At 41.1% G+C, this 23,621-nt stretch overlaps 1 protein-coding gene across 1 annotated transcript; it reads left to right on the top strand.

The window, feature by feature from the left end:
* The first annotated feature begins 772 nt into the window (after window positions 1–772).
* Window positions 773–23,371, top strand: CCNJL (cyclin J like). The gene is made up of 6 exons (XM_065690770.1): window positions 773–873; window positions 1,106–1,216; window positions 10,839–11,049; window positions 18,964–19,263; window positions 20,069–20,228; window positions 21,261–23,371. The coding sequence occupies exons 2-6, from the start codon at window positions 1,154–1,156 to the stop codon at window positions 21,706–21,708; spliced, it is 1,182 nt and encodes a 393-aa protein (XP_065546842.1). The 5' UTR covers window positions 773–873; window positions 1,106–1,153; the 3' UTR covers window positions 21,709–23,371.
* Window positions 23,372–23,621: the final 250 nt, after the last annotated feature.

Below are 23,621 nucleotides of genomic sequence, written 5' to 3' on the forward strand. Positions count from 1 at the left end.
AAGCAGAGTGCTGAGAATGACTTGTCAGAATATTTCAGTTTATTCTGCCGCAGTATCCACTGAACTATACAGATGTTCCTCAGAGGGCTGGGAACTGTAGTGCCTGGTGGTTTCTTGGGCTCTTTGGTTTAAAACTTGGAATGGATGAGCGTCCTTGAGCTCCCAGGGCAACACAGTGGCTGATGCCCAGTCTGGAAGCTTTAGCCAGGCTGAGTTCCGATGCTCCAGTTTTTGTAGCATCACATCAGCGTCCTGCTGTAGCCTGTGCCGTGTAACATGGATGCGACCTGTCCCAAAGACCCAAGATGTGGGTTACATGGGGAATGTGAGGGAGTGTACACCCCGTTGAGTCCCAGCTCAGTGTCTGCACAGGACAGCTGTTTTCTGGCACTGTGAGACTTTGGCAAACCTTGACATGTGGCCCGAAAGGGAGTCCTACCAAACCTCATGCTCAGACATGAGCAAGCACTTGTGTCTACAGATTTCTGGCAGCTTAAGACAGGGCATCTTGTGTTGGGAATCATAAACCAAGGAAAAAGTCAACCTCTTCTGTTGACTCTGAGGATATTTATTGAGTATTCAGAGTCTTCGTTACTGGGACAAGCTTTACATTCCATTTTCTCCGGCCGATTTGTGTGCACTGCCTTTTCCGGTGCAGCCAACAGCGACAGACCCAGGTCACCGCTCCAGCGGGTCTGGTCTGCCCTCACTCTCCCTGGTCCGCGCCGTCCTGTCCGGTGCCGCGCGGGACAGCGCAGGTGTAACCGCCGCTAACGGCCGTAGGAGCTGCGGGCGGAAGGACGTGTCCTTGAGCGGAGCGGCCGGCCGGTTGTTGGTGCAGCCAGCCTCCGAGCAGCACCGCTCTCCTGCGAGGTGTGCGCCCTGCGGCAGCCCTCCCGAAGCGCCGGGACATGGTCCCCATCATCTGTCCGGCCCCGGGCCAGGGGGGAGGTGGCTGGGGAGGCGCCCCGGATGTGCTGCATAAATCAAAGGGTTAAGCAGTCATTAGCGCTTATAGCGGGGCCGGTTGGTGCCGCGGGGAAGGCCGGCGGAAACGGCCGCGGGGCTTCGGGTGACTTGTCTGGTTTGTTTTCCCTTCCTGCAGAACGGTCCCGTTTCTCTTCCAGACCTTTGTCTGGATGGAAAGAAAAGGATGGAGGAGCAGTGGTGGAAAGGGGAGCTGGCAGCGGACATCCATCACACCCTGAGGATGAAGGTTGGATCCCGCTTTGTTCCTTCCCCCCTTTCTCGCCCCACCGGCCCGCGGAGCAGGGTCCGGAGTGGCCCCGGCTGGGCTCGGCAGCTCCCATTCGGCCGGTGGCGGAGGGGCAGGTTTGCACTGAGCCCTTCCCTGTGCTCTGCTCGAGACCTTTCCAAAGCCAAACCTGTGAAACTGCTACCTAAAAATACCCGTCTGCGACTACCCTGTAGCGTTAACTTAGTGAGGGCGCTGATGACTGGTTGCATTAAACCTTAAGAGGATGCTGCTGTTGGCCCGTCAAAAATCCGCGTGTTGTGGAACTGGAGAAAGAGTGTTGCTTCTTTTCCAACAGATAAATGCTAAAGTTAGAGTTAAGAGGTGGGATCCTGCCCCTTGGCAGGCTGCAGAGGAGCTGAATAAACAGCTACAGTGGGGCTTGTAGTGGGTTTTCTGGAAGTTACGTGTATCGTTTACTCGTGGAGTAGAAAACCAGCAAAATGTCCTGCAGTAATAATGCAGAATAGCCCGGCGGCTGTTCGCTGAACTCGTACGGGAAACAGGTACCACTGAGCTGCTCGTTAGCTTCTCACGTTCCCTTCGGCAGGCTACGAACTCCGGAGAAGCTCTGAAGTGCTGTTTAGTGAGGTGACATGAGAGAGAGGCCTCGACAAATATTGACTACCTGCACTTGACACAGCCTTTAAGTTGCTAAAGTTAAGGCTAGCAGAGTTATGCTTTGGACATTCTGTTCCCTTTGTTTTCTCTACAGGCATTTAGCAATAAATTATGTCAGGTGAGTTAACCGTTGTTAGGTACCTGCGAGGGGCTCGGTTAATTCTCGCCTCCTCCAGCTGAGGCAGGTCCTCCTCAGTCTACAGGGAGGAATAACTGAGAATCGACTCGGCAGGGTGTTAAGGGTGTGAGGAAGCTTTGATTATTTATAAGTTTTTGTGTGCCCACTTACCTTTTTAATTAACTTTCATTGTTCAGCCTGCTTTTGGATGCATCTGACTCTAAGTTTTGTTTGACAAGAATTGTTTGAATTCAAAGAACCCCCTAAAAAGGAGCTTTGCTTTTTCTGCTCTGGGGAAGTTTTATAACTCTTTCTGCTTGGACAATTATAATCCTAATTCTGCCTGTCTTGTAAGGATGACTTTTCTTTTTGAAGGAAGTACTACATGAGAATCCAGACTGCAAGTGTATCAAGCAAAAATAATCACAGCCCTTAAAGCTCCTTTGGTTTACTTTTTGTGATGTATCTTTCTTTTGCCAAGGTTTGCTTTTTTGATGTCTGAAGTGTCAGAATTTACTGTAGAGCATTATGGAATTCCTCAAAAGGATCCTTCAACAAAGTTTTGGGAAGATAAGTAGTTTTGAGGTGCTGAAGTCAGTGTTGTGAGCATGGACCAGTTTTAGGGACACCTGTAGCCATTGCATAGAACAGAATAACCTTCAATAGAGGCATCCCCACTAGAGTATTTGTGTGTTAGTGCATTACTAGTGTATGAGCATGTTAATGGTGTACAGAAGATTCAGGCAAAGGTACCCTCAAGCCTGAATGACTTTTCTGGTTTAAGACACTTGCTGAGGAGTCTTAGTCTGGAACAGCATGTGTCTCTGGTGAAAATAAACAGGGGCAGTTTAAAATAATTCGTTTTAAATAGCAAATGTTTTCTGAAAATAACTGAAGGATCATTAAAAGCACTTTTTTTTTTCTTTTTCCTCAAAAAATAATTTAGGCACACAAATACAGAAATATGCCTACCATGAAACAGCCCAGGTTTTATGTTAACAATTGGAGAAAGTGTTCTGTCATCCCTCCCATTCCCCCAGCTGGATTTGGGAATTCTTCTTAACCTCACTGAAAGTTGATGTCCTTTGTGACAGATGCTGTGTGCTGTATCTGATGGGTTATGTTCTGCATGAGAGCAGATACTGAATGTGTGTGCTATACCTGACTTCTCATTCAGAGAGGGCTGAAAGATGCTGTGGGGCTTTGTGACTTCCCAAAGGCTCTAGTTCAATGCGGAGGAAATTAATAGCCTCTGAATTGTCTGACTGGTAAAATATCTGTGCTGTGATTATTGGCATGTAGTGTTCATCTTAGCAGGGTTGTATTGTGTTAGTTACTGAGTGTGCTGACCTAGTGGAACAAAATGCCTAAATTTCAATAGTGCTACATGCTAGGCTTTAAACAAAAGGTTAATATTCCCCTGGATTAGGCCAGAGCGTTAAACCTGACTGAGCTGAGAAGGAAAATAAAAATTGGAGCATACTCTCTGTGTTTGTACTAGAAGAGTCTAACACACAGCAAGCAAAGAAACTATGTGTATGCGTTGGTATTTTCTGGTACTTAGCTACTTCTACAATGGCCCTGCATTACTGATAATGGAAAGGTACTGGTTGTGCTGGGTAGCTGACTTCCATGTCAAAAATCAGAGATCTCTCTGTATGGATGTGGGACTACTGCAACATCTGCCCAAACCTCTTCTGTCCACTTTAGTAGTGCAGAAAAGAGTGGAAAACTGAGTGACAAGTCAGTGATGGGGTTTTTGTTTGCTTATTGTTTAAAATTGAGGAAATACTTTGCTGTAGAAGGCAGTCTGAGTATTCCAGAAATAAGTGATGTCTGCTTACTATTCCTCCCCATTTTTGTGCTTATGTTGGGCTGTTTCCTTCCAGGATATGTTCATTTCCTGCAATTAATAAGAATTGCTAATCTGCCTGCATTTCCCTTTTACTTATCTCTTGCATAGCTTCTCAGAGCAGAGCCAAATTTTACACTTGTTGCTTGTGAATTTAAAAGGCTAAAAATTGTAACTTGATCTTTTTAAAGGCAGTCCAAATTACTGTCTGCAGTTGCTTTCAGCCAGGTGAGGAGAATTGATCCTGTTTCTGCTGGAAGCAAACAGTTCTTTGCCATTAAGTGGTAGAAATGTATGAGTGATTTCCTCTAGGTGAATGCTTCTCCACAGCTATCTCCCACCTCCTCTTGATTTAAAAACCTTAATGAGGAAATGCTGTTTACCACCATGTGTTTCATTCTATTTTGACATGCAACGTTTCCCTTGGCTTTGTCTGGTGTGTCATTTTGGAGTGAGTCTCTGGAGCAGGAGCGTAATCCATACAGGGTTTGTTGTGAGGGGCCGTTTTCTTCACTGTTCTTAAGTAATGTCAGCATAAATGCATTTCTTGCAGTTATAGATCATCCTGTTAGTAGTGCAGGATCCTGTTATTAACTTTGTTCAGTAAAAACACCACCTCTTCCCCTTCTCCCTGCATCCAGTGTATGTCCCTGTACTTTATGTAGTTGTGCCAAAGCATCTGGTTTGCTTAACTTGTAGATAGCGTGAAGGTCTTGATGTAACAAAGTACTGTTATCTTTCAGCCTCTGAAGTCCACTCTTTCCCTTGTTATTTTAAAAAATGGTCACCCCTTCAATGCTTAATTAAATGGTAAATTTGACATAGTCATGGCACAGCCCGAACTGCAGATTGGTGCAGACTAGCCAGTGACACTCTGAGCAGAGGGAAGGTATTAGGGTGTTGTGTAGATGTTGATTCTGGGTTTTCTTTTTAAAAGAAGATCTAGATAAGAACCTGTGGACATGCAAAGGTTTTGTGCTCCTTTCTGTTTCATTTAATAGGATAAAACATTAACCTTGCATTCTGATGCACCTTTCCAGTTTTAATCAGCTGCAAAAGAAAGTAGGTGTGAAAGGCATTGAGGTGTATTAATAGCAGGATTTTTTTATCCAAGACTGCAACAAAAGCATAATCTGTTTGCTTAACAGAAAACACACGCAAAACCCCCTAGCTTTTGAAAATCAGCAACAATAGCATTACTGGTTGCTTGCTATAATTTGCTTATGTTATAGATGGCACCCTGTGCATGAAGCTGAAAGGAACAGGTGTCCTAATAAAGTACATGGTTATTCATGATCTCTCTTCTTTTTCCTCAAAGTTGGAATTTCAATTTTCACACTCCTGTCTCTGATCCTTCTCAGATTAGCTGCTTGTGAGTACTTTGAAGTGTGTAAGAAGAACTTAATGAAATGCTTGATAAGATACCACAGTGGAACATGTGAAGTAATTGATTTTCAAGCACAATACTAGTTCAACTTTCTTGCAAATTTCAACTGCCTGGGACTGTTGCAAGGATGCTGAAGGGTGGAATGGATTCAAGCCCAAGAAATTTTCATGTACAGTTGAAATAGTGTCGTGGTTTGCACCAGGGTTTTTGTGTGACATCTCAGTAGTATTCCTGAAGCATAAGTGTCTATGCTAAATTCAGATCTTGAGGAAAAGCTAAATGCATCAGCTGTACTCTGCTATCAGACTGTTCACAAACACAGTAACTCTTAATCTTTTTCATCAATTAGTTAAACTGCAGCCAGCTAAGCATGGAAGCACTCACCAGCAAGTTTCCTATGTGTGATTGTGTTACTGGAAGGCACAGTGCTGCAATCTGGATTGGCTCTGTGGAGAGGAGAGAGAACAGTGTGACGTTAGTAGCAGAATTAAATTGGTTGCATGCTACCTACCTACTGTAAAAAAGCCTGCCGAGTGCTTTCAATTTTCAAGCTCCTGCATAAAAAAGTAGTATGAATTTTTCTTTGTATGTCACCTTCTTGCCTGCATAAATAATACATTAGAGGAGGTAGCTTTTAGTGGTTTCTTATGTGTAGTGCAATAATTGTATCCAAGAGGTCAGTTTGGCACCTTTCTCCCACAGCTGGAATGCTGTTTGCTTAGAACACAAAACGGGAAGGAGTTTGTCTCTTTCAAGGAACAACTGTTAATAGCCTGCTAGATAAGCTTTCCCTTTATTTTTCATCTACAGGCATTTCTTTTTCCTGTTCTAATGCAAACAACTTTGCAGTATCTGTTATTCTTGCTATAGGAATTCTTAAGAATCTGGTGGAGGTCATGTACAGGCTGTTTTTCCAGAGCATGCAACAACCAGAGAGCTAAATGACTGCTGAAGTTACTGTGGTTTTTCCCTACTTTTCTGACTTAATAAAGGCACTTTTAAATTTGAGTGCCTTATAATGACACCACACAAGTAGTGTCTTGGTTTTATACACTTTCCCCCTGGATTAATAAGAATAATGGAGAACTTGTTGAAGCTTAAGTTACACTTCGTTGGGTGTCTTTTTCATCAGCTGGAATACTACTTTTTTTTTTTTCCTTCAGATTTTGGGTTAGGATCAGTGGTGAACATTTGTGAGCTGTGGTAGCAGGGGCTATATGCTGGATTCTGATGAGGTATCCAGAAACAGAAGTAGATAATAAGATATAATAATTAGAGAAGTATGAAGTTCATATTAGTAAATGAAGCCTGTGTCTGTGGAGGGGAGCATTGCACAATTATTTCTAGATGAATAGTCTTTACTGTTACTGAGGAGCTTTGGCTTATGTGCTTTGTTTTGCTCCAGAAAGGCTAAGGTAATTTACCTGGCTGTCCACGGAGGATGCAGTTCTTTGGAGACTGGCTGTGCAGCAGCTGGTACCCTGCAGCTGGGACTGCTGGGCTAGGAGAGGGAGGAGGGCAGTAAGGAGAACTGGAGCTGTTGCAGGAGTCAGGAGATGCTGCATGTTTGACCTGTGGCACAGAACAGATCCCAGCTGAAGTCCAAGTGCTCTGGTAGAAAAGTACATGGTAGAAAACCAGATTTAGTTCACAGCTCCCTGAATTTCAGAACCTGAGGAGTATTTGTTACTGTGTTTCATTTTCCTTGTCAAAAAGCCTGTGAGTCGTTCTAAAATACCTTGATGAATTCCACTTTTGTTCAGAGCACTGATGGTTATTAGTGAGCCTTATTACCATAATGTCACATCACTTGCTAACTTTCTACTGCTAACTTTTCTCCTGACTGCTTGTCAGTTCATTACTGGTTACCAGTGGGAGAACAGTTTTAGTGAAAATAAATTGGACAGAGAAAAATGTATGCATGGAATTTCTTGCCATATTGAACACCAGACCACCTGATGTGGAACTCAGACAAAGTTAAGTGCTGGGTAGACTGGCCTACCTCAGGTGCTGCTTTAAGGGAGCTTGAGGAAGTGATCCTGTTTTCTTCCTCTCCACTTCAATCGCTGTTTGGCTCATTTAGATTAAATTGCCAGTGAAAGCCTCACCTTCCTGTGGTTGCTCAAAAGCTTTCTTTAGTCTTGTTTAGTCTTGTTGCCCAGTGCCTCCTTTAGGGAGGGATTCTGAAGTGCTTTTGCTCAGTCCAGTTATAAAGCCATTCAGACCAGACAAAATCATGTTTCCTAAGCTCAGGTAATGGATTGTGCCAGTTGAAGTGGTCAGGTTACTGGTGGTGATTTGTCTCTGCAGAGAATGAATGGCTAATGTCTGGAGCCTGTCTGGCTTTCAGATGTGATTGCTGAGGGACATTTGTCCGCTACAGCACCACTTAAAAATGTTTACACTGACTCCCTTCTTTTGGAAGGTCAGGTCTTGAAGCTGGTAGGAGGTGGCAGCTTAAAATTTGCCTTCACCTTAACACTGTTTCTCAGTCCAAGCCTTACTTTTCAGGTTTTGAGTTTAAGTGGTGATCCTTTCAAATGCTGTGGTCTGACTTTCTGGAGGCTTTTTGTGGAGAGACACTGATCAATAGATTGAGTAATTTCCAAGACACCTGTGCTGCTACTTTTAGCATTTCAATGTGGCAATTGCTCAGTAGCCCAAAGCAAAGTTGCTGAAGTAGATAAACAGGTCAAAGATAAGCAGAAGCAGCATATGAAAGGGCAGTTCCAGCAGACAAGGGGACTTGGTCTTTCCTGGAGATAGTGGCAAAAAAATAAGTAATTGAAATGATTTATTCTTGCTCTCCAGAAGTTAATTCGGTTTTTCCCCTGAAGAGTTGTGTTTGCTGATTCTGCATCACTATCCTCAAAGCAGCAAAGGCCTTTTTTAATTCAAAGGAATAATTATTTTCTTGAAGAGTTTATGCTAAAGAATCTTGGGTAAGGGGGATGATGGAAGGAGGTAGATACCCACAGCAGTGCTGATAACTGTAAGCCTGCTGTTCAGTTCTTGCATTGTTAAACTATTCATTACTTGTTTTCCTTTAGAAGAAAATCTCACCATTTAAGACTGCTCTGTCAGTGTAAAAGCAGCCCTATTAAACAGCTTACTAGCTGCTTCATGCTATGTGATGCAGGGCAAGGCTGTTGCCTATACACAGATAATTACCCTTGATGAATTAATACCTGTGAACTTGATCTTGTAAGAAACCACAGCACATGGTTCTGTTCCTCCAAACAGTAATCCTGAAGTTGAACCTTGTCTGTGCTGTCAGGTCTCATTATACTGAAGCCCATGTGCATGTTTTTGGTGAACAAAATGGAAATGCCTTTCACTTGTGCCCTTTGCTAGTAACAGATTGTCAAAAAAATATATATAAAAATAAAAGAAGCAGATGTGTTACAGGGGAGTAAATGTCTGTTAAACCAGTACCAGAATAATCCTAATGGCTTAACTCCAGTGCTTTGACTGGTCTATGAATTTGCTAGTGCAGTGGGCAGAGGAGGGGTTGTTCTGGCTTCTGAGCATCAGAGGTTTGGATGCAAAACTCTGGATCTCTGCTTTAATTCTGAGCCTCTTAATGCTCACCCATTGAACTGTAACATTTAGATATGTCAGAATTTTTGACTACATGTATAACTGGGGCTACTGGCTATGTTTTGTTACGGTCTAAAAGTCAAATATCACAATAAATATGTATGCTGACCTCAGTGTATGGCATAATTTTGCTGAGAGACTTAGCTGTTGGAACAGGAAAAACATCCCAGAAAATGAAACTTGAAGCTCCTACCAGTCACCTAGAAGAACAAAATATGTCAGAGGTAGAATTGCCACCTGATCTTACGATAGCTTGGGCTTTGTATAGACATAGTTAAAAACAATGCAGCTATTTTAACTGATGTAAGCACTGAGCTTTAAACCATTTCTGCCAGAACATTTGTTATTGGTATGCTATGAATTCCTGTTCTGAACCTGTGTATGTCACTTGCACTGATGGATTGAAATCTCTGTACATAAAGCAATTGAAAAATCAAATTTATGGGCTTTTTTCTGGGTATAAAACAATGGGGGGGAACATGTCCCATTGTCTCCCTGCTTTATAAATTGTTACTGGTGGGCGATTTCTTTCTAATCCCCCAGAGCAGGCTGTCCCAGGTTTCAAAGGGCTGTTTGCCTGTCCACAGCATGTGTCTGTTCAGTCCGAAATGTGTTTTTCACTGACTGACTTTAAAAAGGCCTGGGAAGCAATCATCCGGAACAGCACTCAGCTTGCTGTCTTTGTAAGCTGCTTCTCGTTTGGGAGCCTCCCTGGTTTCCAGTTGTGTGCCCCTCTGAGTCTGATTGTGTAGCTATTTTTCCCTGATAAGTTGAACCTCCTTGTGGAATGTCTCCTTCCAGGGGATGAAAGGAGCGTGGGCAGCCACTGTGCCACATGTGCAAGGTGCTGCTTCTTACTTCTGTATTGGGGTAGCCAGTGCAGATACTTCTTCCCCACACTTGATTAAAAAAAACCCCGTGATTTATGTAGTAGAATTAACTGCTGTGTACAGCTTTGTATTCCATTATAAACCACTTCTGCTGCACTGTACTGCTTCTGATTTATTTTCAAATATAGGTAATACAAAAATTATGTATTACCTTGATAAATTACTGAGGTACACACCTTGCCAAAAGGGTATTTTTCTAATCCATACCTATCAATATGGTGTTCAGCTCATTTTAATTCAAGTCTGGCCATGGTAACTGCATTAGTATATGACCATGTCTAAAGAGAGAAAGTGTCAACATCTAAGTGGTTTCAGCTTGTTGCAGGTATTCCCAAGCAACTTCACTCCTACCCTTAAGCTACCCTTTGCATAGTGGCTACAAATCCGTGTTTAAAAACACTTGCAGGTGAAGACCTAGCATAGGTAGACCATAAACTTATGTAGTTCTCCCTTGCAAATGAAATTTCGTATATTGTATGTGAAATACAGTCTCAGTTCAATAATTAGCTCTTTAAATGCTGAAAGAGGTTACTACAGAAAATACTGGAACTCGCTATATCTGTGAAAGTCTAATAATTCTCCCATTTTGTTCATTGTTGTTGCTTGCTGCAGCCACATACCATGTGAAATTCTTAAATATTAGTTAGATGTGATTTATTCTAAAGACCTATGCTTTTTTATTTGACACCAGATGTAGGAACTTGGGCAGCTGAGGAGGGGGCAGTATCAGGGAAACATATCTTCCCTTCTTGCTCAATGAAACTCTTAAAACTCTATGTAACAACCTAATTGGGGTGAACAAAGTTAAAAAAGAATCCTTTAAGACAGCCAAGAAGTTTGGTGTTCTGTAGAAAGCAACAGCAAGTTGTTCCTGGGTCAAACTACAGTGTTTGACAATATGATTAATGCTGGTGAGGAAAGTGTGTGGATGACCAAAGTATTAGAAGTTAACTGACTGTCAAAACAGTCAAGTAATCCAGCCCTGATTTCTATGTCAATCAGTGTTGTAGCTGCTAAGCATTTGCCATAGCAGGTGGTGGGTGTTGGTTTGGGATTCCAGACACTGAAATGCTTTCTGTTTCAGTACCTTTCTTCCTGCTTTTTTTCCCCTATAGGAACTTAAATTGCCTGTGTACAAGGCTCGTTCACCACAGATTGGGATGCGCCGACACTTCGTTGATGTCTTGACTGTGCTTAGCAACCATTGCAACCTCTGCCCTACAGCCCGGCATCTCGCTATCTATCTACTGGACCTCTTCATGGATCGCTATGATGTGACTGCCAAGCAACTGCACATAATTTCGTTTGTCTGTCTTCTCCTAGCAAGTAAGCTGGCTCCTGTCTATTAACGCTTTTTCTCTTGAGCAGATGGTTGTTTTCCTTATATATCACATACTGTTTTCTCTGTGTTAACAGCTTTCACCTACTTAGGGTAAAGCCTAATGAAGTCCAAATCAAGGCGTAAAGCAGTCTGTTAATAAGCTTGGCTCAACTGCATAACTTGCACTACACATCTATATTCAAGGTTTTTAAAAGAAGCAAAAAAGCTGTCAAGACTTTCATTATGTAAATAACTGAAGTAAAATGCAACTTTAGGCCATCTCTATGCAACTGTGAAGGAAAGGGAAGTTCACAAACTGCCCTATGATAATACTAGAGGGAAATGTTTTGCAACTTCTGCCTGTTGGGGGTGAGGGGAAAGGCAGCTTGCTTAAAAGAGCAAGCCTATGTCTAGTGAACTAAAGAGTGTGAGAGTCTTTCTAAAACTAAGATCAGAGCAATGCAGTAGCATGTATACATCTTGATCTGGAATCAAATCGTCCCTTACAGGAAGGGTGAAAGATCAACTGCTGTGAAGGCAGCTTTCCCACCAACATGTAGAAACAAAACATTGAAAGTTGAACCAAAGCAGCATTGCACAAAATTAACACCTCATTAACTTGTATAGGTAAGGTTTAAAATGCTAGTAGGGCTCGGTCTGGAGACTTTTGGGAGCATAGTAAGCTCTGTTCTTACTGTCTGGACCATCCTAATGTTTTTTTTTTTTGTTTTTTTTTTTGGTATGTGTAGTTCAAAGTGATGCAAGTCAAGCAAAGCCACTCTACAATAAGTGGGAATTCCTATGTTTAGTTTATTAGTTTCAAAATTATATGAAATGGCAGAAAACTTATACTATGTACATTTTTTTAATGTTTTGGAGTAAATGATTGTCCTGGGTTCAGCAGTAGCAGTTGTTTTTCTCCTTCTTAGTGGCTGGTGCAGCACTGTGTTTTTGATTTTTGGCCTGGGAACAGTGCTGATAACGCCGATGTTTTTAGTTGCTGCTCAAATGTTTGGTCTGGCCAAGGACTTTCTGAGCCTCATGCTCTGCCGGGGAGGAGGGGAAGCTGGGAGAAAGCAGAGACAGGACACCTGACCCAAACCAGCCAAAGAGGTATTCCATACCACAGCACGTCATGCCCAGGATGTAACAGAGAGTGACCCGGAAGGGCTAGGGACTGCAGGGTTGGATGAGGTATCGGTTGGTGCTCGGCTGGGGGAAGGGGGTCGAGTTATTGGTCGGCTGGTGTTGAGGTGTTGTATTCTTTCCTCTTGTTATCTCCTTTAGCATTATTATTATTGGTGGTAGCAGTAGTGATTTGTGTTATACCTTAGTTACTAAACTGTTCTTATCTCAACCCGTGGCAGTTGCATTCTTTTCGATTCTCCTCTCTGTCCCCCTGGGAGTAGAGGGAGGGAAAGAAGGGGGGAATGAGAGAACTAGCTGCGCGGCTGGGTTTAAACCACAACAAAGATTCTGAGTAAGTCAGAAGTATCAACCTGAAGTCACCTTAAAAGTTCTCACTAGCAAAGAAGAGTAAAACTAGTTCCTTGCCTTTTAGTGCAAGTGCAGTAATTAGAACTTCCCACAGAACATTACTATAGGAAGTGGCATGTTTTTTCAGCAGAGGATTGCAGCAAAAGTGCTCTGCAGGCTGTGTTGCAAGATAGTTGTACTCCTGAAAAAAAATACACCATAGAGAGCAAAAAAACCCCAATAATAGTTGTGGTGTACACATCATATCAAAATGACCGTTTAATACAGACCGTCTTTGAGTAACTGTTATAAACACATTTTGAGAAACTCTGGGTTTTCTTTCTGGTTGCTTCCTTAATAAAAAACAGGTCAGTAAGGTTAGTGTGCAGGCCACAAGCAAGATGAGGTGTAGTTAGAGGCAAGATTACTTATTCCCACTAATTACTGTAAGTGTGGGTTGTTTTGGGAGTGGGAGGGGCATAATAGAGAAGCTTTTAGATGCGACTTTTGAAATAGAAGCAGCAACCTTCTAAATGCAAGTTGAAGACTATTCTGAAACTTAGAAACTGTTGTAAACTTGTGTTTTGCTTTGAAGCTTGTTGCTTCTATTCTGGATCTAAAGGATCTCAAAAACTCATCTCTTCTCCTTTATCTGCGGACATTGTCGTCACCTATTTTTGATAGCATATAACAGCAGTGCTGTCATGACGGAGAATGTAGCATTCTGCTAGATGTCCTTTAGTTAGCTGTTTGACTAGGTCAGCAGTTTCCGCAGCCAGGGAAACTGGATGATGATAGTGTTTCCCACTTTGGTAATAATTGGGAGGGACTGGGAAGTTAATACTGTTGCAAACAAATTGCACTAGCAGCCAAGTAATGTTCAGTCTGGACTTGCTGCAGCTGAGAGGAATGTGGGTGTGTGTCCCTCATATCATCCAGTTGTTCGCTAGCCAGAAGATTTATGTTTCTTTGCAATGCACGCAACACCGTAATAATAGAAGGCTTCTGGCAATTCCTTCCAGATAGTTTAGCTCCTCAGAACAGCTATAAAAGCTTTGAAGTTTACTAATGTCATCAGTAGCTGTTATTTCCTCTGAATCAGTTCTGAAAAAGAATGGTAAAAATTGTCCACGGTGAACTAAGTGCTATTGGGGAAGGGAAGGAAAAGCTGCTGGAAAAATTGATGTCACAATTACTTTAGGAATGTATTTAGAATAGCCCATCTCTTTCACTTGCACTAAGGGAAACTTGATGATCCAAATCAGAATCATAGACTGAACATCTTTCTGTAACACAGAAAGACCTATCCACATGGATGTTTGGCTAGGTACATGACTAGAGACAGAGGACCTCCTTTTGAGGTCCACTGTGGTAATATAAGAGGTTGTAGGCTCCTGCTGCTGCAAGATCATTAGTGAAGTCCAGTGATTTTAATTGTTCAAAAGGAGAGATGCTGGCTTTTGGTGAAAAGGACAGCTGGGACTGGTGGTCTTCAGCCAAGCCAGCTGGATCTAGAGCTGAGATAGTTACAGTACACCTGCACAGAAGCCAGGATGCTGTCTCTGCATCAGGCTAAGGATAGATGCTCCTATAAGTGACTAAAAATATTACTACTTTCTTTTTCCCCCAGAGCACCCCAGTGCTTTTAGTAAGCTCTGATTTATTTTTTCCAGACAAAATCAGCTGTCTGATGCTGTCAATAGGTGAATTGATCTAGTTTAACTAACACTTTGAAGGGAATTGAGGAACTTTCAGTTTGCCTCACCTGGCAGCTGAGAAGGCAGATCCTTGTAGAGGGGCACTGCTGAGCAGCAGCAGGTTGTAAAGTTCTAAACTGCATCTTCATTGGGCAATTTATTATAGAAAATGATAGTGATATTAAGGTGCTCTAGCCCGAAGTGTCCTGTTAGAAAAAGGGATTGTGTAAAGATACCCCATCTGCTTTAGTGCTGCTTGACTCAAATTGCCTGCCGAAAGCTGCGCAAACCAGCTGCCCCAGAGTAGATGAGATGCACTGACGCAATCCATTCAGATAGCCCAGCTGCAGGAGCAGTAAACTCTGGGGATAAAGCAAGCACCTGGACAGTAAGACCTAAACCACTGCAATTGTTTTTTTCTGTGAGTTTTCTAACTGTACTATACAAGGACTGTACTGTTATGGTGTATCAGTATAGTTAAAGCAGTGCAGCTTTTGCTTGTTGCTGTAAAATCCTAGCTGGGTCTTAAAACCTGTTCCTTTCTTCCCTGAAGAACTAACCCCTTTCAGCAGCAGGTGCTTCAGTACCTGATAAAAGCAATGTCTCAGCCATTCATTGGCATTGAATGTTCCAGCAATTTTAGTTCTTATGGCCGCTCTTCCTCAAGAGGGTTCTGCTGCTATGGAGACATGAAAACAGTTTTAAAATGTGAGTATTAATTTAAGCAAAGCTGGTTTACTGCTCAGCACATCCAGTGCTGCATTGCCTCAGAGTACTTAGGTATTTCTTATGGTTTTCCTGGCTTTATCTGCCAGTGGATTCTCAGCAGCTGAATTAACTCAGGACAGTAAAAGCAATTAGAGCAAGAAAATATGTCTGTGCTAAATGGGCTCAGTTTAGGGCATGGGTAATCCTTTATTGCCTAATTCCTCATTGACTATGTGGAGCTCTTGTCAGACATCAGGCAGCTTTCCTATTTGACTGTTTTCTCATCCATTCTCTATTGTCCCGTTTTCCTAAATAGGTAACTGTTCTGACAAAGACAGCTGAGCTACTTCTTTTCAATAAAAGATAATAGTGGGTGTCAGTACAGGATATAGATTAGTGTAAAACTTGTTCTGTACTCTTAATTATTGTTTTTATTTCCCTGTTGATGTGATGTGTACAAAATATTTTCTTCAGCGATTAAAATTTACTGTAGTAAGGCATTAAAAACTCGGGTGCCTTGAGCTAAGTGGTATACTAGGTATTGTACTAAGAGATGAAAGACACTGCAGAAAAAAGGAATTAAGCAGGCTGTCTCTAAAATAGCCTGTCTCTTTCTTGCCTTGCTTAGAGGCCATTTAGAAGCTGTGTTTGTGTCTGGGTGCAGCCTGAGAGAGAGTCTCAGAAGTTTGTTTTACCACCTTCTGGAACAGTGTAGGAATAAAGAAAAGTAGGCCTTTAGCTGTGTAAGCAACCACAGATCTTTTCTTCAGGTTGGGCTAGATGGGCTTGACTGGTTTATCCCTCTTTTGGATTGATTTTAATTTTGTATGGGACAAAACGTACTTACACTTTAGTGACTCTTTAAATTGGCAGTCCTTTTTGTTCCTTGGTCTTCTCAAGGACTCTGAAAATGTAATAAAACAAATTGCCTGCATGTTCTGCCTTTGTTTTGCTGCTCATGCAGAACCCCAGGAAGATCATCTGCCCAACCACTAGCAATCAGTCTGAACTGCTGCTGTGTAGCAAGATTTACATTGTGACTGCTCCATCCACTTGCCTGCTGCAGTGGATGAAACAGTTCTTCAGGGTACATTTGAAAGGAGTGATGCTTCTCTGAGACCTTTATTTTTTTCCTAGAGAAAAGCTGGCATGGATTGATAGGCTGTTCTGATAATGTGACAATTTTGCTAATGAAACATACTTCTTTCTAGTTTCAGCCTTGTCCCCTTGACAACAGGACTTGCTCTGGCTTTCATTCATCAAAACAGAAGTGTGAATGTGTAACACGAAAAGCACTCACTTTTTTTATGCGGTGGAGCATCTGATTGTAGAATTCGGAGTGGGACAGAACATGATCTAAAGTAACTTGGAAATACCCTGTTATCATGAATCACAGTGGTATTACACACATTAAAAACGTTCCATTCTGCCCCCATTTATTTAGATTTTTACAAAAAAGTTACTCATAAATGTAAACTTATGTTAAAGGTTCATCTTATTTTATTTACCCTATTGACCTCAGTAAGTTTCCTTGTATAAAAATTTGCAGCATCCATATATTTCTTAAATTAAGCATTGCTTTAAAGGCTGATAATTGTTACCTCAGAGCAAAACTTTTTGAGGTGACAACAGTGACAACTAAATGGTTTTATCAGTAACCAAACCCCAGAACCCAAGAGCAAACTTTTAATTTGAGGTGTCTATGGTGGCATTTCAAAAGCATGCAAATGACTTCAAAGGACAGACTCCAGGTGATAATGTAGGTGAAACAGCTTTAGTTTTCTTCCCGAAGTGTGATGTTGATTAAACAAGTCAGTGTTATTTGTTTGATCAGTATTAAACTTGCAACTGTCTTGGCTGAGCCTTTAAAAGTTGCAGCAATTGTGTTGGAGGACCTATTTCTCTCAGCATAAATACGCTGTACATAGAACCTCAGTTTCTGCTGCAACTGAAGGAACAAAAATAGGAATGGTATATTTTGATATCCTTAAATTAGGGAAACTGGGGTGCTGGAAAAGGTCACACTGCATTTTAAAAAACATCTTAAACTTGCTCATGGCCAGCTTGCCTCTGACCTCTTTGGTCTGATGGCATGAACTAACTTTTGCTGTCTTTTCCAGATTTCAGTTCAAAATAGGTGAGGAAGTGGTTTGATAAACTTGGAAGCAAAGTGTTTTAGATCAAGGTGGAAAGTTAAAAGTAAGAATTTTCCAGTCAATAGCTTTGTCCTTTGTTAGCATGATACCTTCCTAACACTCCTGTGCTGCTCTCCAGACTATAGTTTGACTTTTTGAAATTTCCAAAATTGAGTGGGAAGAAAGGAGCTTATAGAACTTACAGGAGCCAGAATGACAGATCCTGTCTGTAGTTTTCTGGGCATGCAGTGATTTCTCCTACTTCCACTAGCAGAGTCATTAAATTTCTGTATCAGGCTGACACCACCTGGGGGGAAGGGGGAGAACAAAGGGTTAGCTTTTCTCTCAAATTTAATTTTTCTTAAACACTTATAAGTTCAGGTAACAAGGAGATTCATGAACACATGAACACGTATACAGACTCCTGAATTTCAAGGGCTTTTTCACTGACAGTATGCCCACAGCTCTTTTGTATTGTACTTAATATGATGGATGAATTTTGTTTTTCATTGCTATTGTTCTGCTCTTTTATGGTGAGGTGCTGCCATATTACACTTTTAATGTATTTCATATCCACTTCTGAATGTGTTAAAAAGACATTCAAGCTGCTAGGAGTACAGAAAACAGCCAGTTTTAATACACTGGAAACACTTTAGATGGAATTGATATCTCAAACAGTTAGGAAGATCTTTTAAAGTAATCTTCTAGTGCAATATTCAGTCACTTTTAGATTTGACAAGACACTGAAGCCATATGACATGCCAATATCTTGTCACTTGGTCTACGTTGGTAAAGGAATACTCTTACAGAAGCAGCAAAAGGACAACTGAAACAAGAATCATTTGTGCAATATATGCCCTCAAGAACAAAAAGGAAAAGTAACTACAGTGTATTCTTAAGCAGCTATGGGTTTGGGTTTTGCAGCAGGGATGCTCTTTAAGGTGCGGTGGAAAGTTACTGCTGGTGGTTGATAGTTGCTAGCTCTTGAACAAGGAGTGTCTGCTAGCTAGGTCTTTTTCAGCTTAGTAAAGTAACAGTGTGAATTTAACAAGATTTAATTGTTTTAAGTTTGTAGCAAAGTAATACTGTTTCTGTATTTCTCATAGCAGATTTGATTCCCAGGACTAGATCTATTGGATGCTTTTTATGAAAGGAGGATGCTTTTTATGAAATAGAGTGAGATCCTGGTTTTCTGTACAAAATGACTGCACTTTGTACTTGCTGCTGAAAATTGAGTCATTCTAGAGGCTACTGCTCTTTGAGTAGGCTGGTAAATACAGTTTAGAGGAAGGTGGAGCTCTGCTCTGCTGTCTTGACTGAAAATGTATGCTCTCTCCTAACCCTGTAGGAATTATTTATGTTAATCACTTGGTTACAGTGTACTTCTCCTAGCCATTCAGTGACCTTAGTTAATGAGGCCCCCCAAGACAGGAAGGAACAAAGAGAAATTCTGAAGCAGCAAGGGCAAAGGTGGTGTTGCCAAGGGGTCTTTAATGTCTTCCTTTTTGTAGCATGTGCGTTTAGCTTTTATACCCAAAGGAGCTTTTTTTCTCTCAATATTAGATCTTCCTTTGCTGTATTTTCCCCATGCTGCTTGCTTTCTACACACTTGACTGAATACCCCTCAGCAGATTGCTTCCAGTTATTGTCAGCAAAACTATCTGTAATCCTAATGTGTTTATAATCCTGGGTTTGTCATTGATAGTATACTAACAATTAAAAACAAAACTGTAAAAAGGATATTAGGAATACCTGTTGCCTTTCTTGTGTCACTGTACTTTCTCACCATTCTTTAAAAAGCACCTTTTATCATTAGACTTTCTGGGTTTGGGAGTGTTCTTTATTGGCTTTTGGACACTCAATCATAATGATAAATCTTACCAGAAACCATCTCTTCTGGCAGGTAAATTTGAAGAAAAAGAAGAGAAAGTTCCAAAGTTGGAGCTCTTCAATAACCTGGCATACATGTGCAAAGTGAATGTGGTATTAAACAAGCAAGATTTGCTTACAGTAGAAATACTGCTTTTGGAAAACTTCGACTGGAACCTCTGTATGCCAACACCAGCACACTACATTGATTACTACCTCGGTGTGTCTGTTGGAGAGAATGACCTTCACAATGGCTGGCCCATCACCTCGCCACCCAAAGTCAAAGACTTTCTGGAGAAATACGCGTATTATTTCCTTGATTTCTCAGTGCAAGGTAGGAGGATTAGTTTTGTGCTAGAATGATCTTCCATTTGGCAGAAGGCAAAAGTCTGAAAGAGATAAAGGCTTTAAAGCTTGTCATAATGTGGATTGCACAGTTATTTGTGCAAAATTGTTTCTCTTTGCAGTTTTTTCAGATGGCAAATGGGAGGTGACCCTTGTTTGTGTGCAAGTGTCTTGTCTCTTCAGAAATCTCTAGGTGGGGACAAGTTTTTCCTTCAGCTTAGAACACTAATTGGTGAGGCTCTCAGAAATGGGGTCTAAGTTGAGGTCTGCCACAGACTGTGAACTACTGTCAGTGGCAGATACGATATGCAGTTCAATATATGAATCTTTCTATGATATTTTTTACAGGGTCCTGTGCTGCAAGACATATTTAGAACAATGGGGCTTTTAATGATTTTATTTGTAGGATTGCTTCCAATATCTGCCCATGTGAGAGGCAGTGAACTACAGCATCCTCATAGGCTGGGTTCAACACTAATATTAATGTGTGTAATTGCCAGTACCAAACTGTGGTTCAGCTGAGACCAGTCTACAAATTTCAGCATAGTCTATTTTGTGGCCTTTTCTGAAATAAAAACTTACTGAAGCCTTGATAATAGTTATGAACAAGTAGTACAGAGATCTTCAGGAAAGCTTCATCCAGTTTTGAGAGACTTTTTTTGGTTATGAGTTAATACTTTGAGATGTGTGGAACAAAGTTGTGGATGTAATTTTGTCCTGTTTTGTCATGTATACTGGGCTCACTGCAGTGATGAGCAGGAGTTTAATTCTTGGTTTTGGTTATTCTTTTGTAGATCCCACTTTCCTCCATTTTCGTCCATCTCTGATTGCTGCATCTTGTGTGTGTGCCTCACGTATCTGTATGCAGGTTTCTCCTGCCTGGACAGCGCAGCTTGAATTGCTAACATGCTATTCCTTGGAACATCTTGCCCAGTGCATTGAGATGATGCTCACGTAAGAAAGAAACAAAACCTGTCTGTGCTTATAAGAAGATGTTAAGATGCTTTTTTATTTTTCTTTAAGTAATTGCTTGGCTAGAATTAAGATAGTACAGTATTACATTAATAGTCTCCATCTTCAGTTTGGGGAGAGGAATAAAAGATTAAAAATCAGGTCACGTTTACTAAATACTGTATTTTAATAATAATTGCAATGCAGAACAGCATGCACAATTTAGTGTTCATTATATTTTCTTCTGCTGGTTGTCTGTGTGGTTGGATGGAAGGTTTTAGAGATGGTTGAAAGATTTTTTTTTTTTTTTTCCCTTGTTTTCCTATTGTACCCACAATACACCTGCTGCAGAGGCACACCAGTGTATCTCCAACAATACAGCGGGAGACATTGCAGAACTGTTCTTTGGTTTTTCTCTAGTAAAGGACATGACTGTGATGCATTAATACTGGTCTGGTATGTGAGCACATACAGTCTTAATCATTCTATTTAGCTTTTAAAATTTTCTGTTTAGGTTGGGAGTGATGGTGGACCTTCTGAATCCCTACTAAAAGCAGGGCCAACTGAAGTTAAATCAGACAGCTTGGGATGTTGTCTAGTCAAATTTTGGCTGTTTCCAAGGACAGAGACTTCCTAACCTCTCAGGGCAACTTGTTGCAGTGCATCATCATTCTTGTGATAACCACAAGTGTGAAAATATTTCTTTCTAATATCCAACAGGAATTTGCATTGTTCCTTTATAGATATGCACTTTAATACTCTGCAAATACTATTTCAGATTTCTCTGTGTTGTGGACTTAAGATTCCAAGACAACCGGTCCATCAGTAAAAACATGTGATGCAAAATAATCCATAGACCTGTTGTGTGTGAAGACTGCAGCAGGATAATTAGAAATTAATTGTGAAAGCAACTAGGGTTACAATATACACCTAGGGAAAAAAAGCTGATAATGTAGCCTAACTGGTGAACACTTTGGGATATATGCAGCCTCTATGAAGTTCTTTTTAATAAATCTTACTTATAATTTGTTTCAGATATTATGAGAATGACATCAATGAAGCCAGTAACATAAAAAAGCAAATAACAACTCAACATCAAGAACAGGAAGCAGTGGGAAATCTGAGTTACCAAGCTACTACTCAAGTTCTCTTCCAGCAATCTAGTTACTACCCTTTAACACAGCATTCAGCTACATTTTCCCAGTTCCAGTGGCCAGTACAAGATCTGTGCTCAGCTTATCGTGAATCTTTACAGCAGGCCCACAGGCCCAGTGGTCTGCTTGCTGGGAGCACTGACAGCTCCCTGTGCTCCTACACAGCTCTTCAGGCCAGCCTTCAGCCATCTGCCCAGGCTCTGCCCATCCAGACACCCTTTCCCGTGCAGGTGGCATTTGGAACAGAGAGCAGACACTGCATTTCTGCGGTTTGCAGCAGTAGTTACTTCAGTGATAATCATTGGTATGCAGCTGGGTGTTTTGACTGATAAATACTGACAGGAGAAAAAGGTGGTATGAATAGAAGCTGAAGAAGATCCTCTGTGATACAAGATGTGTATCTGAATTAAAACCATAAACAGCATCTTTATGACTTGCCCATTCAAACAATGTTGATATGGATCCACTCATGACTGTAACCTGGTGCCTTTCTGCCAAGGGTTGTAGCTTTGGCTTTTAATGAGAGAGAGAAATTAGAAATCTGTCAATATAGCTCACTCAGTGTCACTTTGAGAGGCATCTGTGTGGGGACTCTGTGGAGATTACTTCCTTCTGATATTCAGCTAATGACTCAATAGAGTTGTCTGAAAGCTTGTGTTGAAGAGTTATTTCAGGCTGGGAGTATAAGTTGAATTTATGGCCAAGTAGCAATGTATCTAGAGGATGCTGGAAAACATGGAGTACTCTCTCTCCCAGTGATGTGTTGCTTTGAACACTGGCAGCTTATACTACTGGAAGCTTTTACTAAAATATACCGAAATTGGCATCAGTTAAATGTGAACTTTGTTTATGCAGAAATCTATATGTAGAACACTTTCTGTTTCCTTTGATCAGGAGTGATAGTTCAGGAGTAAGACTTTAGAATAAAAGATACAGAAAAACTGGCCAGAAGACTATCAAATACTTTTTGACTTGAAATTCTCCTGGAATCTGAACGTGGTGCTGCTGAACAGAACATCACTCTGCCTTCAAGTTTTTTAGAAACAAAACCAAAACTTTAAATCATCTCTTACATCTTTAACATTCTGCTGCTTTTGAGACTGGAGATTATTGTTAATGATATTGTTCATGATCTTTATCAGGGATTTAATGTTACTTGAAGAAATCCTCCTGGAAAACCTCTTAAAAGGTTCGCGGCCTTCAGTTATTTTATCTTTTGGGCTCAATGGCTTCTGGCAGTAGCTTGGGCTCAGGATGGAAGAATTGGTGTTAATGGGGCAAAGGTGGGGAATTTTACTGTGAAATGAGAGTTTGACTGGAGTGCTGACTTAGTTTTTTCAATACCATCTTTGCATTCTCTTGGAAAATGTAGCTGGTAAATTGAAGATCCTGTTGCAGATTTGCAATGAGACACACACCTACTGTCATGTATCCAGAGGGCTCTTTCTCAACTGAAACCAGGGCTTATAGTTCAGAAAACTGTAGAGGCTTTTATGGTAATGTATATATTTACAAGAAATGGACTTCTGCAAATGTGAACCTTTAGTATTGATATATGCAACCTACTGTAAATTTGTTTGAAAGCAGTACTCTTGGGTTGCCTTGCCTGTGAAGGTTCTCGGGACAGCAATACACGAAATGTGCAATATGCTTTTACTGACTTGGGGCATTTTTTTTTAAGTTGTGTCTCATAGTGCTGTTTTAAATTATATTTTTAGAGACTTGTTTTTAATGGTGTTTTAGGGTGGAGGGGAAAAATGAGCCTGCATGCTAATGTGTGTTTGTGTACTATGTTCCAAGAACACAAATTCTGGTATCAAGCTAATAATTTCTTCCATTCAGCAGGCTAGGACAATCTTCTTGGTTTATTTTTTTTAAATGCAAACTATAACTGAGGAGGCAGTACTCACCAGAAATTAGTCTAGAACTTTAGAGAACTTTGTCTTTTATTCTGCTAGCTTCATATTTATATTAAACGTTATTTTCAGAAGACTTCAGTGTGTGCTTTTGTCTTTCAAGAGTCGTAAAGAACAACGTACGCATGGCAGTACTGTTGGGGGGAGTTTTTTATCACCCTCACAATTTTTGCATCATTTGCAGTGCTATACTTTGGACTGCCACTGTGCTTAATGGTGAAAATACTTGCTAAGTTCCCAGTGAAAGTTTCTAATAAACAATCCACACAGCTGAAGTACCCTCTTCTTTTTGTGGTTTCTCCTTAGCTTTTAACAGCTAGTAAAAA

The sequence above is a fragment of the Lathamus discolor genome, chromosome 10 (assembly GCF_037157495.1).
Source record: "Lathamus discolor isolate bLatDis1 chromosome 10, bLatDis1.hap1, whole genome shotgun sequence".
Lineage (NCBI taxonomy): Eukaryota > Metazoa > Chordata > Aves > Psittaciformes > Psittacidae > Lathamus > Lathamus discolor.

Excerpts from the sequence above, each read along its gene's own strand:
- CCNJL (XM_065690770.1), top strand. The coding sequence starts at position 1,154 with ATGGAGGAGCAGTGGTGGAAAGGGGAGCTGGCAGCGGACATCCATCAC. Across the intron at positions 11,050-18,963 it reads TGTCTGTCTTCTCCTAGCAA|GTAAATTTGAAGAAAAAGAA; the intron begins GTAAGCTGGCTC and ends CTCTTCTGGCAG. Across the intron at positions 20,229-21,260 it reads TGCATTGAGATGATGCTCAC|ATATTATGAGAATGACATCA; the intron begins GTAAGAAAGAAA and ends AATTTGTTTCAG.